Source organism: Ptychodera flava, chromosome 21 (genome assembly GCF_041260155.1).
Source record: "Ptychodera flava strain L36383 chromosome 21, AS_Pfla_20210202, whole genome shotgun sequence".
NCBI lineage: Eukaryota > Metazoa > Hemichordata > Enteropneusta > Ptychoderidae > Ptychodera > Ptychodera flava.
This window is the reverse complement of record NC_091948.1, coordinates 7,284,316-7,300,534: the sequence shown is the minus strand read 5'-3', so window position 1 is coordinate 7,300,534 and position 16,219 is coordinate 7,284,316. Positions and strand designations below refer to the sequence as shown.

General features: G+C 38.6%; 1 protein-coding gene across 1 annotated transcript; it reads left to right on the top strand.

The window, feature by feature from the left end:
• Positions 1 to 8,970: 8,970 nt before the first annotated feature.
• On the top strand, positions 8,971 to 10,649 carry LOC139120929 (G-protein coupled receptor 161-like). The gene has a single exon (XM_070685519.1). The coding sequence runs from the start codon at positions 9,352 to 9,354 to the stop codon at positions 10,375 to 10,377; it is 1,026 nt and encodes a 341-aa protein (XP_070541620.1). The 5' UTR covers positions 8,971 to 9,351; the 3' UTR covers positions 10,378 to 10,649.
• Positions 10,650 to 16,219: the final 5,570 nt, after the last annotated feature.

Sequence of the window (16,219 nt, the reverse complement as noted above, 5' to 3'; positions counted from 1 at the left end):
CGATGGGAGCATTCAGCCATAAAGAACACATATACCTATGGAATGGTGTATCAGAAACCAAGTTAGGATTCTACTTCGTTGCTACCGTTATCATTTCACACAATTGACTGGATGACAATGCTAAGACTGTTGGATGAATTCCATCTTTCTAATGATGTTTTTCTATCAACAACAGTAGCTCAACGATGTTGACAGAAACGTGAAATAGCTAGTCCATGACAGGACAGCAGTCTAATACAGTTTAGATAATGATATCGAGAACTGGCGTTGCAATAAACTCTCATGACCAGACCAATGTGTAGTGGCTGTACTTTGCTGGCGAGGTAGAATTTATCCGTCGTAGAAGACAAAAGGTCGCTCACTAGCAGCCAGGCAGTGCTATTCCAAGGAAAGAATAAGTATCATTGCATTGCCATGCTCTTTGTATGGCATGGTAGAGGCTGGCATTGAACGAAAATAATAGTATTAAATCTTTTTATCATCATTTATCCTTGTCTTCTGTCAAACAACTTTGAGGAATGAAATTTCGTCCCACTATTAAGCGAGTCGAAACAAAAGATTCGAACTCTAATTATCTAAATGCGTGATAAATTGAATTATTCTATATGTTGCTAGGCGTCCAGAGCGCGATGACAGTAAGTCCCCTGTGTTAAAAACAAATATGTATTTCTTCTCCTTGTATGTCGCTAATGATGGGCGGCGTTGCTCATAGCAACAATCTAAACAATAGATAACATTTTAAAGCTGTCAAGTTTCATGTTGTCGGTCCAGTGTTATTATCGCGTATCTTAAGGCCTTGAAGCTCATCGCTTTAGATTAGATCCAGCGTGTAGCATTTATTTCAACTGAGGCGCAAAGGTACTGCGGGAAGAATATGCAGAATGCTGCGCTCTTCACAAATACTGAATCTAAAATTAGAATCAATTAATTAATTTAAACTCTTCTCGTCAATTGCATTTACAAGGTCTCCGTGTCATTTACAGAGCATAATTGAAAATAGTTTGAAATGATGCAAACATTTTTAGCTTGAAATATAGAAAAATAGGTAAACAAAATACTCTGACAAAAAATGGCCGAGAAATGACTATCATGAGCAGCTTTTGCGTCTCACTTTGTGAAAACATAAACTATTTACTGGTTGAATAGCTAGGATTATTTCAATGGTTGAAACCAGACAATCGCTAGCTACGTATACTTATCGCAGTCCTGCATGATTTCAAATATCGCAGTAAAAGTAATAGGTAACTCCCGGGCAGCCTCTTGTAGGATGCAGATGTACCATCTAATGAACTGAATAACTTGTACCATACGTATGTGCGAAAACATTTGAAGTATAAGAATCTAACGCTGTAGGTGTCAGAGCTTAAGGATTCTCAAAGGCACGAAGTAAACGAGCGCTTTAAGAACAGTTGACGTCACGCGTACTTCATATAGGCTTTACCCTACTAAAGAAGAGCTGACCCCGTTGTTGAAGATTATAATGTTCTTATAGAGACAGTGCATTTTTAGATTTTACCGCATTTGCCGTAAGAGATTCGCTTGAAATTACTCTTGCTGCATCAAAGACTGGAAAACAACGCCCACTTTCCGGATACAGAGTAATATCTCGGCAACACAGCCTACAATTTTAAAGTAAGCACTTTCAAAATCACGCCAGCCCCTCCACACCCCCAGACTTCACGGGCGCTAAGATTTTAAAAGAGGGAAATTTGAAACTCTTATATTTTACAACACCTCTTGCCTGAGCAAATGGGTCTGATTGTCCGTGCTTGAAGGGGTTTTGAAATATGCTCTTTTAAGGTTGTAAGTGTGGGCAGAGAAACTGGGTTAACGATCACGGCGTGCATTAACAGTACAATGCTAACCTCTCGATAAAGTGACATTTCGTGATGTAACTTCTCTAGTTTTTTTTTTAATCCAGCAGGACTTCGTGATGCATCAGAAAATACGCGAATGTACTTGCGATCAGTCAGAATCGCTTACACAGCAGGAAAAGGTTTGTCATTTCAAAATTTCCGTTCATTTCCGACTTCGGTTTCGTTATCAGAGTTTAAACGTATTGTGTTTTCCATCAGTGGAGCTACTCGTTATTCTAAGCAAGTGACGTCATATTAATAGCCCTTCCAACTTTTTTTGTGATTGTAAATGGTTACCAGGGAAAATTAAAAGAATAGTTGCCAAGCTCTCCGTGGATTTGCGTGAACCGATGATCGATAAGAAGGCGCGTCGTCGAAACAGCAGAGCGTAACGGAGATCAATGTCTGCCATCAATGGTTTACTGACGCAGATGGATGCCCGTATAAGGGTTATAAACGCGATCTTGTTACAAAAATCTCAGAAACTAAACACCGGGATATATGTCCACAATGTTTGACAGTCCTTTCTTGAAACGGGTAGGCGCATGCGCATGCACTCACTTACTCATAGCTACGACTTGTAATCCATACACGTATTTAATCAGAGCATTGTTATGAACAGTAGATCACAGAAAATCTTAAGTTAGAATGCACCTTGGGGACAAGTATCCGGAGAGTCAAATTGTTACAGTACTTTTGTATAGGCTGATTTTGAAGCTCTCTGAGTAAGTAAAATTTTCACCGTCTTAGTTTTTTCACAGACAAATAGAGAAACAGATTAGCAACGCGGCATGCCTTTTGTTCCATGGTCGTCTCGGTAGACTATTGCCTTTTCATATTAAAATGAGCTTCAAAGATGTTAAACTTTTTGGAGACTTTGTTTGTGGTTGATAATTGCACGAGATTATGCGAAAAATACGACGAGATGGCATCGTGCTGCCAGTCGCGTAGCAACCGTAGTTACTTTGTGAGCTCTCAGGGCAGAAACACGTGCTTCAAGCCAATCAAAACATAACACGCAAGCAGTTTCATAAATTTATCCTTCCTTGACGAACGTGTCAAAGACGGTATGACTGACCGTAAACCATTGAGTAAAACCAGACAGTATCGATAAAAGACTTTCAAATTTGGTTCAAACACACTCATTATATATTCATAAAAATATGAGAGGAATTTTTAAAACGGTAAAACTCACTTTCCTGAAGCTCAAAACACTCCCGTTTTCGCCAGCACGCCAATTTCGCTCAGCACAACACGACAACAACAACACAAACTTTGCCGAACATACTTTCGCTTAACAATTGGCGAAAATCCGACTATTACCGAAGGATGCATGGTCGGCACTGTTCGGAAAAGAGAGGCGAGAGCAACCTGAGGCGAGGCGAGCATGGATGCGTTACGTAATCGCTTCACGCCTTGAGCAATACCCGTTGCTAGTCTGTTTCTATATTTGTCTGTGGTTTTTTGAAATTCGAAAATTTCATTTTTCCTAATAGAGTTATTACAGGGAAAACAGCCATTTTGAATTTCAAATATCGGTATATGTCATGTAATTTATTTTTCTGGTACTAAACTTTGCACGATGAACCCTGCTTTTTATTTTTTGATTTGGTGAAGAATGATTGAAAGTCCAATTGAGGAAAGTTTCTGCTGATATGCAGCGTGCTCGGAAGGTTATATCTGGTTGGTCGATTGTCACTATTCACAACAACTTAGGGAGTCTTTTTGTATTATTTAATTATAACGGTAAGATTCAAGTTTGAGTGAAAGTGTAAGTTTTTCACTTTCGAGGCGCATACTTCGTTATACAGACATAACAATAACACACGTGATACTTTGCACTATGACCTTAGACAGGAAAAAAGTCATAATTTTGTGACGGCTTTTGCCATGCAAAGCCAAGACGAAGAATTTGGTTTGATGATAAATTCTTAATTACTTTGAACGTTGGCTTCCAAGCCCAGTATATTGTTTACATTTTCTGACAATCTAAATGTCAATACTAAATGTCAAGTCTCGAAACATGCATTTGTTAATATGTCTTAGGGCAAAGGTCGCGTGGTTGGCAAGTGCTGGCAATTTATGGAAATTCATCATATTTGTAGTAATGTATAAACACCATTAAGGGATTTTTATGGAATTCATGAGGCACGAATAAATGCGTTACGGATTTTTAACTAATACACTGGATATACTGGCGAGGTAGATGTATCTTACGAAACAGAGGCTGTGAAAGTGAGGTAGTCACGGAATAGCTTTCAAGCGAGGCATGATGATTTCATCTAAGAGTAAAGGACAAATATGTGTTTCCGATGACCCGTTACATTTTCTAAGTAACGCTTCCACGTTTTCCACAAAACAGCGCGAATTGGTCGTTTCTTAAGTTGTCTGTCGGCCAGCGTTCGCAACACGCCTTGTTTTTGTTAGCCATGGTACAGCAAACACAAGTAAATCCTTTTTGGATATAACTTCGTTGATTCCACCTCTGCGCGCAAGCGCGACGAACGCCGCCACACCCTTCGCCAGCTATGCTACCTTTCCATGATATTATCACTTTCCATAAAGGTACTAAAACTTTGCGTTTCACAATTACGGCTGATGTCAATGTACCATATAAAATGTGTTGTTTTGACAGAAATTAAATCCAGGGACTGAATACTGAAGTCTATAAATAGATAAATCTGTCAATACTTCTCAAGGATTCCTTAGTCTCGAGTTTGAGTCATTATTACGTTATTATGCATTCTAAACCAATCAATCTTATGTTGTTTTCTATCCATCGGCCCTTAAGTCCAAGATATCCAATAAGACGTGTTGAAAATCCTGCAAATTTGTGTTTTATAAAAAAATGTGCCTTCAATTTTTGTAAGATGTGTATTCGTGATCATGAGGTAAACTGTCGTATGATTGCATCCGGTCTATTTCGAAGGTATAAATATAAACATCGCAATAACAGGTATTTGTTGTATAGAAATTTTCTTAGGGGAGCAAGGCAGGATTTTCTGAGGGGAGCAAGACAGCTGTCTGGTGAAGACTCTCATCAAGGTGTTTATAGGTGTGAAATATTTGCAGAAATATTATGTGAAATATTATGGCAGACTAATTGGTCGTTCCACACGCAGACTTTGCCCAACTATCTCAAAAAATCTACCGACCAACAAGTAAAAACGATAAAAGTGACGAGGACTGTAGACACTTCGACGGTCTCGCCCTTGCCATCATCTGTGCCGAGAAACGAGCAATCGCACATCCTACAAAAATACTGTAAACACAAAATAAACAAACAAAGTAGCCAGCACCTCTCAGACTAAAGGTTTTGAAACTTTGGTCACTGTGTCTCATTTATCCTCATGCACCTTGTGTGATCGAATAAACTTGAATATCTCCTTTCGGTGGCATATGGAGTTGAGAAAAGGTGCCTAAGTCAGAAGTATCCTGGAGAAAAGGATCGTTGTTGTTGTTGTTGTTGTTGTTGTTGTTGTTGTTGTTGTTGTAACCGGTTAACCTCTGGAGGGTGGCAAACTGACACACTGTCGCGTAGATCTATCGGATTACCGTGAATTTTATGAACCTAATGACAGTTATAATAAATTGTATATGGGTTGGCGTACATCCACTTGAATTTATTTTCTGAAAATGACGTTACGCACAATGTATTATGATAATATAATCATAATTGCTGGGTATTATATCTTTAATCGGTTAAATCATCTCGTTTCAGCTGCAGAGAGCTCTTTTGTAATTGAAATGATATTTCTACCCCATAAAATTCTACTGTTATCAAAATATCAAATCTAAAGTTTACATTTGATTCAAATAAATGCCATAGCCACTCTAGATTTAGTTATCAACCATTGAAACAAAATTAATGATACATTTCGTTTCCTTTGGCTGACTTGATTATAATTGAAATTTTGAGCCTAATGGACTGCATTGCTTTGTTTTTCGAGTTTCTCTTTTCTCTGTCAACCGGAGACTCGAGGACTTTTTTTTCATTATCTTTAACGGTAAGAGATAATTATTTTTAGAATTTAACAAAGTAATGAAATATTTCCGATATACTGATTAATGTGGTATGCGCCTTGCAAGTTAAACTTTCAACCACCTCACCAAAACAAAAAACCCACAAACCACGGGGTCACCGTGCTAAGCTTGGTACCAGTGAAACAAATTTAAGAATATTTCAAAATGGCCGGTATCCCCGTGTCAACTCTACAGGAAAAAAATAAAATTTTCGATTTCGAAAACTTAAGATGTTGAAAATTTGTCTTACTCCAAGACTTGTGATATGATATGAGCCCCCACAAGTGGTAGATCAGAAAAGTACTGTACAAATTTGAGAGTCCTAATATCTGTCCCCGAGGCGTATTCTACCTTAGAGTAGATTCCACAGCAGTAGAATAAACTCGACGACCTCTATTGAACCACATGAGATAACCGTCAGTATACCTCTAATAGCCTCATTCCTTGACCGTTACTCAACTTTTTTTACGTTTTTTTTTTTCAAGATTTATCCATTCCTATAATTCCAGCGTACTCAAGCTCTTATAATACAACTCATGACACACCTTTAAATATTCCGTTATGAAATTTTTCGAGTAAAAGAAAACAATTCTTCACGACTTGATGTATGAGAAGACATTCAACTGAATCTCCTTTGTACATGTCACTCTACTCGGCATTATCGCTTGATGAATGATTTCATTTACTTAATTTTAAATCAACGAGGTCAGCAAATGCGAATTTCATTATGTGCAGGCACAACATAAGTGTTACACAATCCATGAATAATGACGTATCTCGAAACAGCCCCTCCCCCTCAAAAAAAGGAGGGAGGGCGTCAAAGTTCACATTCCTCCTCTCATTAGCAAATGTATCTTAAACTCGGCTGATATATTTCATGTATCCCCGGCATAATCATCCACGCATACGTTCATTATTGTTACTGTCAACTGGCAGAGACACTTGTCAGTCGTTGGAAATCTCGCTGATATGATGACATGGTTTGTAATCGGCCAATCTTTCCCCACTTGAAAATACTTACTAATAGTCTTTCTATGCTTAGGTAATCGGCCTTTCACTGAGCGTCGATACATAAGTGGCCTCGCCTCGGTAGACAGAACGGCCTAATTGCTCAAACAATTTCGAAAATTTCAATCGCATCCATAATTAGAGACGCCAATCTTTCTAGTTCCACAAGCATGCACTCAGCGCTATATAATCGTTACCCTTATTATTGACAAGAATATCTTCGGAAGCAATTTTAAGTCAATAAAATTGCGCATAAAAGTTAACAAACACTCGTTTACAATTATAATTTGAATCTTTTGTTAATAACACCGTACTTACCTTATCATTTCTGTGATTCCATGTTAAGTAATAATTACATTCCAAACACTTAGTAGAAATTTCCGAAGAGGAAATTAAGAATAATGTTCTTGGAAAAAACATCGGCGCCGTTGCTTAGAATGACATGTTAGTGGAACATTAAAATATTTCATGTTATTATGCATGTGATATTGGGACGCAGTCATTACATGTAGATTTTAGTCAGTTCTACTAAAGCCGCATATCCAGTTTAAAATGCTGTCCAACAGCAAAATCGATCTCTTCCCTGTAAAATGGGCAACTGCAACGGTTGTTCAGCCCGACCACAATTCCTCAACCACGAAGATGGTGGAACACAGTCCCATCCACCTCGGAGGGAGTGTGATCTGACCACCGATGAAAAAGGAACAAGGGCGACGTAAAACGCGATGCCGATGGAGCGACACCTTGATGGTTGTTGACCACCAACCATCTGTTTATTCACTACGACTGTCACGACAATCAGAAACCTGGCGGCTTTGGTGATTAATAAGAAGCATTAGATTTCTCCTATCCGAGTCAGTTGTCTCATTAGTGCGTAGATGCAGGCGTACACTTCGATGACGTAACTTCTTGAAGGTCACCTTGAAAAGGGTCACTGAAATTCATACACGTTTTACGCGTTAATGGGGTTTGAGCAAACGTTTGAAAAATGAACATTTGCCGTAATGAATCTAACAAAGTGATCAGACCGACTTCCGCCAGAAAGCTAAGTCTGCCTATAAGGTATATTTCTCCTAGCTACTTTACACAAATATTTTAGTTTCATTCCATATGCTCTCTTACGTTTCCAATAATAACTTTTTTGTTATCTGTTCCTATCCAGGTGATACGCTTCTTTAGTTTTTCCTGTATTTATTTTCATCTTTGCTTTGATGTAAATCTGCTGTGCGTATTGTATTTATAAAAGTTTAACTTTTTCTTTTCGTTACCAAGTAATGAAATCGATCGCAAAATTTGAATCACAGTCGCTCTACTGTGAATGTGGTTGAATAAATAAATAAATAAATAAATAAATAAATAAATAAATAAATAAATAAATAAATAAATAAATAAATAAATAACCAAAACAAATGATAAATAAATAATTTATATAAAAAATAACTAAATTAATTAATTAATTAATCAATATAAAAGGTAACTAAGTCAACAGCTTTCATGAGCGAGTGACTCTGTTCCTTGAAGACGGGTATGTGGTGTAAACTTTACATACCCACACAAATTGTAAATTCGGACACGCAAGTTGCCGAATTGAGAAAGGTGAGGGACAACATTCTATTACTTCGGGCCTTAAAGTCGGCTGCACCATCCAAGACGATAGCCAACTACATGATTAACATAGAGGTACACATTAACATCGAGGTACCATGATGTGAAAATCTGACCAAATGACTCTCATTTCATACTGTAACAGTCATTCGTTTCCGTACTATTTGAACTTATCTTCAGATCTCCGACGTTCGCTGATTTCTGCAATTTTCAAGTATCTAGGTTTGATACTTTTCTTAGATGTATCAATACTGACGTCAGAAAGAGTTTGCAAGGTTGATGATCGCCAGAAAGCAATACTTTGTCCGCCTGGTCAGTGACAGTTTCATGTAAGTCATGGCGAGAAGAGGAAAGAGAGGTTCTTGAATAGACGCATCGGCAAATTTGCATAAGAATAGACACTTTGGTCTCCTAGCAACATGTAATGAGTCTCAGCAGCCCGTCCACTGCCTTTGCAGTTGCTTACGTGAATCGTTCGAGGTATTCACGTGACGGGCGGTGCGCTACGATTCAGACACGGAAACTGCAAGGACCGGTTGGTGCTCACAACGTTCACCCGAGAGAATTTTGAAACACAAATCGTAAAGAGAATGACGTCGACTTCTAACAGAAGGCGGTTCTTGACCATGATGAGGATGAGAGTGTAGCGTACGAAATACCGACGTTGCTGCTACGTGATGCGATGTGAGTTAGAGCTAAACATTTTGAGCGATTTATGAACTTGCTACGGGAACGAAATCATTACAGTTCTGGCGACTAGGGAAGAGGTCCTGCATTCTATATCCAATCCTGCCAAACATCGTATCAAATCATCTCAGTAAGAACAGAAAGGGCCGATGCATTTTTAAAGTAATCAACAATGGTTGAAAACGACGGAAATGGAGACAAACCAGGAAACGATACGTTGGTAGTGGTTACCGTCGTGTATTTCCTGTCCGCCTTCTTCACGACTGTCGGAAACCTGGCGGCTTTGGTGGTGATCGTTCGGACTAAAGAACTTCGTGAGGTAACCCGGATATTTATGGCGAATCTGGCGATAACTGACTTACTCGTCGGTATACTTATTCTGCCTTTTGTACTCAGTACGGCACTGACTGACCACTGGGGTTTCGGATACGTCTGGTGTCAGTTTACGGGATTCTGCAATTTGCTCCTTTGCTCGATGTCGGCCCTGTCTCTCACCGCCGTCAGCTGTGAACGCTTCATGGTAATCGTACATCCTTTGCGATACGTCACATTGTTGACATTTCGAAGGTCCGTCTTCGCGATAATTTTCATTTGGGTGTACGCTGCTCTTGGAGCAAGCGTTCCGCTCTTCGGAATTGGCCGATATGCTTATTTCCAAGAACGACTCACTTGTGGGCTCGACTATGAAAGTAATTTGGTGTTCACAGTGCTTGTGACATTGCTGTACTTTGCGCTGCCAGTTTCCTGGGTATTTTACATTTATTTTCACATTTTCAAGACTGCGCGAAGACACGCACGGAGTGTGCACGCGCTAGTGATTGGCCTGCCGGGCCACAACGTAGGGTTTTCCGTCAAAGAACGGAAAGCGACGTCGACCATTTTTTTAATCATCGGCGTTTACTTAGCCACCTGGACCCCATTCACGGTCGTTCAGCTGGTCTCGATGTCGATATCGGACGTTGAAATACCGCGCGAAATTGACACAGTGACGACTTGCCTATTGTTTTTGAACTCTGCCTGCAACCCATGGATTTACTGTGGTATGAACTCTGTGTTCAGGCAGGGACTGAGGCGGCAGATGCGTCTTCTACTGGGTTGCTGTTGTTCCCGATGCGCCTTTACTGGAAGCGGATCCCAAAATCCATCATCACCTAGCACCATTCAAACTCAAAACGCTGAAAATCAATCGGTCGCGTAGAATTGAAATTATCAATGCCGAGAAATTCGCTAACAATATACTCGGAAGTAAATTTCGTGACAATAGATCAAAAGCAATCATCCGTGATCACATTTCTAGCTCAGAATACACACAGTCAAAATGCAATAAGGAGGTTCAAATTGCTATGTATGAGAAAGACATTTACACTTTACACATGGAACATTTGATTTTTATTATTTTTACATCAAAATTCAATAAATATTGCTCTTTTTGTCGTGGATCAAGTTTCACGCCTTTCATATTTTCCTGAATACACCCATGAAAAATATGCTTTTTTTCCTAGTAAAAAGATCTGCTGATAAACTTAGGTCTACAGACAGTAGAGCTGTCCCTGTATACGTGTCTCGTCTGCCTTTCTTTGATCGAGAACGCGGAATGGAAAATGTACGCCTTTTTTGTGTTTTTGGTTTGTCAAAGGGAAACGTAATGCTTCAGGACATGCCTAACTTTAATGACAATAATTGTTCTAGTATTTTCGTCGTATTTTTCTGGAAAACTTAACTTAAATATTTTCAAATACAAGCAAGGTATGTGTTCAATGTCGATGTTGACAAATGAATCCAAGTACGGACTAAAAATTAGTTGTTGTCGATAAAATATGGCAATACGCACAATGTACTCTTGTTGACAAGTTGAAAATGAGGCCTTTCCACGTGGTTTTGAGAATGGTATAAAAATGTATAAAGATATACAAAAAAACGTACAGCTACGGGAACTTTCATTTGTTTTGCGGGAAGACGTTACATTTTGACTTCTTTTTTCCGCGAAAGCCACCTTACATGTCAAAGTCACAGCCACATATAATTTTTTTCTTCTGCCTGTCTGATAGTGATAGATCAACTTATAGCTACCTCACTGCCAATGCGATGTTACTGTTGTCGTTTAAATATGATCCAGCCTTTTTTATTAAGTGTAGAACACGCTGAAACTGTACTGGCTTGCGCAGTTTGAGAACATCATTTCGTTCTAGTAGCGCAGTTTACTCGAACGATGTACTCGTAGGATATTTGTGGTGAAAAAGTTAACAAAATTAGTCGTCTAACAAGGTAAGAATAAAATTTAAAGGTTGTCGTTTCCCACTTTCTAATCAACACAATTCTTCCTATCATTTGACTAACCTCATTATATATTTACAACAGCAGCAGCCAATGCTTCATCCTTCAATAAATGAATGTCCAACAGCCAATTACTATATTTTCTTATTTTATGTTTTATTCCATTCGGTTTCCGTAATCGAAAAGACTTTGTGAAAGAAAAAAAAATTGACATTATCTTTTGATCATTTTGACTCGTTTCTTTTGTGCTAGGAAATCGGATACATGTTGTCATGGAGATTATATTTTGAATTGATGCTAAACTCCCTAATGAGATAGCTCTCTTCTTTGTACACAGCAATCATGTCAATATAAACGTTTCTAGTCGTTCACTCTGTCATTCTTTGTTGGTTAACAATCTACAAGACACGTACACGCTCGAGAGAACATCTCATCTCATACATTCGCACACTCATAGGCCCGAAATAAATGAGTTGAAATTCAGTGCATAAGTAGCATATTTTCCGTCCACTCAAACAAGTAGGGAGATATAAAAAATATACCGACATCGACAGACACCTAAACATACATAGGTACACATGCGTGCCCCACCGGGTATCTGTACGTGCGTATGTATACTTACGTACGTACATGCATACATACAGACATACAGACATATACACAAACACACGTACATACATACATACATGCATGCATGCATACATACATACATACATACATACATACATACATACATACATACATACATACATACATACATACATAGGCAGACAGTTGCACAACTCCGTTGCATTGACCATCTTCGCTTATGACTAACGACCGGTTGTGGAAACTCGTCGTCTTTGAAATTTGTTGATGAGCTACACACAGCATCATTTTTTCTGTCCTTGGGCATGGACATTCTGAATAGTGCAATACAACAGCACCCGAACCAGATAGAAATGTGAAAAAGTTCAGAAACACGATGCTATCTTACCAGTTTTTTAGATCATGCCCTGGAGATATTATCGCTGTCTTTGTTCGAATGGATCGGAACGTGTAGAAAAGGACACAAAGTTACTGGGTAGGTGAGTGTCGTGAAAAGTTAAGTCATTCAACATTCGCCGAGATACAAAGTATTAATGATGCAGACTTGCTTTTCACCCCAAGTTTTCAAAAGGATGCGTCAATAGCATTCCAGTTGAAAATAAAATATTCTGTACTCTCCTTTTGATCGAATCTTGATGTCGTTATATGCTATCTCTGCCGGTTACTGTGTGATTTGCAGAAATATGGAGCATTTATCACAATCTAGGTAGTTCTACTCTATCGGCGGGCCTGACGCAGAAATATTTGTACTGTAAACAGTTATCCTGCATCCAAGCGAGAACACAGGAAATTAGTAGTATCCTCCCCTGGGTATGAACGACAATACCTTGGTTTTTTCCATGTTTTATTTCCGAATTCTGTCTCCTTGCCCGGGAAAATTAATCCCCGAGGACACCTTCGGAAACAATGGCGAAAACCTTAAAATGTCGCACTAATTTTATCGTTGCGTAAATTCAGTAGGGTTAGGCAGCTGGCAGTGTTGAAATGACATCGATTAATTTACAAGGATTTCATTTAATATGTACACGAGTGTTTTCAGTAAAAGATGTTCTTTGTTGTCAGAGGTTTCCGCGTTGGATGCTGTACCTGCTGAGAGGCTGGTGTAACCTGAGCACGTTGTCGTTTTAAAAGATAAAAAGGGTTTTGTAATGCACTTCACGAAACCCTATGAAAGATAACTTCTCTATGCGACTATAGGAGTTTGTTACAAATCGAAAACGCATTTGCGGTAAGGGGTGTCAACAAAGCACACACACACGGTTTAGAAATTATTTCCATTTGAATAAGCATAGCGATTTTTGATAAAAGCTTCATCTGTTAGGCTTGCTTATCACGGAGTCGAATATCGATAGCTAAGATTGTAAAAAGACTGAGATTCAAGTAAACCAAACAGACTGAAATGCACATGCTAAGAATGCTGTTTTAAAATATTCTTAAAACCCCAATGCCAAGATGGTAAAATTTATCTCTCTTATTAAATATATATAAAACAATGATATTTATCAGTTTTTTTAGTGTTAAGAGGTGAATTAATTATGTACAATGTTCATCAAATGTTTGCTCGCTTCTTTGAAGAAGGCTAATATCTCATCGACTGCTGAACATTTTCAGGGTTATGAAAACCTAAACTGCCCACAAAATGCAATAGATTGGCTTCTTAATTCAATTAATTGCAGTTTCCATGTATCAATCCCAGGGGTAATGCGAAATATATGATGTCTTCGCTTTACCTTTGTTCAGAGGGCTGAATTCAAATCATATAGAAAACACCAAGGCGGGTAGATAATATGCAGTTCAACTCATCGCATTTTGCTGATGAAAAAGACTTTCACGTGGAAATTCAAGTTTTATAGCATGTCATCATAATATCTTGACTTTCTTGAAACTTTCTGAACCACTCAGTAAGATAAGCCATGTTGAAAACTATTCAACAGATGAGGTCATCGTGTTAGATTTCTAGATAAAAGGGTAAGTTTTTATTTCTACGAAACAATCTTAAAAACTAAAAAAAACCCAAAAAAACTGCTGACTTGGTGAGTATAATATGGCGTATCTGCGTTGCTGGCCCTAAGCATTATACGTATCGTTACGTATGTATATCAGCAATCAATATCATTATATTAAAGCCTCAACAAGGGACCAGTGCTCCCCTGACGTCGGGCAAACGATCTCCTGCTACGAGGCCCGTCGAGGGTACATAGTCCCATGTTTGTGCCATAATGTTTTTTCATGTGCATCTTTTACATAGTTTGCTCTCCAATTATTGGGGTTTATATGCAAATGACAATCCTATGCTTGATTTCTATGCTAGACACAACGCCATTAAACTTGAACGATTTCAATCATGACCATCAAACGGCGCATTGATACATTTAAATCAATGTTATGCGCTTTATCGAATTTTTTAGCTTACTTGTCAATAAAAACTAACTTTCCTAAATAAAACATGTAATTTGATCTTCTTTAAATACCAAAGTCATCAAGTTGAAAATAGTTCCGCGTCACTTGCAATCAAATGATGACTATGCAGTCCGTGACGTCAAGATTAAGTTACCATGGAATCGTATGGGGTGCGCGAAGTTAGATACAACAAGCATGTAATTGAAAGAATCAAAGTATCATTATAAAATATCATTATAAATGTATTTATACATGCGGAAGTACTACAAAGAGGGGGCGTTGCAGGAATTCTTCCGATTGGATACGATAACGCGCGGCTTCAGTCTGAATCACCACCCTTTGAGGGTTGAAGTTTATTGGTAGGCTATTGGAGTATAAAATATAATGTATTTCCATGCAGTTTATCGAAAAAAAGTAAGTGATAATTTCTTGTTAGTGTTGAGTTTCCACTATTTAACAGGGCCAATCCGCTTTCCTCAAGTTATCATTTCCCCGTGTACATATTTTCTCCTTTGCGAAACAGACGTCTCAGCGTCATGGGAACAAATAAATGTTACAATTTTACCAAAGTAGTACAACCAAGAGCACATTTGGAGAAGAGCATTCACGTGTTTGGCATGATGAAAAATATCGTGACGCCAAAGAATAGCGTTGATCCTCAGTTCTCTTCGCGAAACCAAACAACGAAAAAAATGTGATAAATTACCTCGCTGAATGCAATAAATTAAAAACGAAGAAATTGACAGGGTAAATGGGAAGAGCAATCCATTGCTCTAACAATTGAATTAGCATATTTTCCTGTTTGACTCCATAATTTTTTCTCACAAAAGCTACACTAGGTTGCGCACATCTATAACTTACTATTATTAATGATTTATAGTTACAAGGTCACGTGACAACCATTACGACTGCAGACAAGCTTTTCTATAAACAAGGCTCTACGTAGATGTGTTATTCAAGCTATCGTAATACTAGTACTTACTGTCCCCTCGAACGATGTTGTCAATAGCAACGACGGTTTCTAAAGGAGGACATTTTCAAAGCGAAGTAATGCATGTAAAAGACGAATTATGTCCTATATAGTTCGTTAGTCACATATAAGTTGTTCTATTTATAGCATATTGAAGGCTGCTATTACACCACTGAACCGCTTTGAGATGTGTTGTGCAGGAGATAAAAAGTGGCTTACATGACAGGTTTTATCAATGTCCGCGATCGAAAATCCGCTGAGGTGTCTTTTGTTTCGTTCAAAGTGCTCTCATCACACGGGGACGGAATTTTACACTTGTCCGTCGTAATGGAATGTGATCTTCCTGGCAAAGTAAACAAATATGCGTAAGTTTTGCCAACCCACTGTACACGATCATATTGCCGTCTGCACAGGTTGAATGAAAGCTGTCCTATCTATTTTCACAATCTGATACGACAGTCTACACAAATATGTGTTCTGTCAGGGCCTAGACAGAATGTACGGGTGGGGAAGGGGGGGGGAAGGGGGGCGCCTGGTGTTTTCCAAAATCTTGGTCGTTGAAAATAGTGGCCCTCTCCTAAGTTCTCTCAAGAAAAAATAGTGACCTCCCCAAACTCCGTGCATGAAAAACAGAGACTCTCCCCTGAGTCTCCATCACTTATACTTACAATCACAAAGCAACAATTATTATTGTACTTGGGCCTCAGCCCAAGTACATTTGTTTTCATTCCGTGGGAAAAAACTCTGTAAGGTATAACCATTCTGGCTGAGACCAGGGAGGGCAAATGTCTTGGCTTCATCTTTCTTG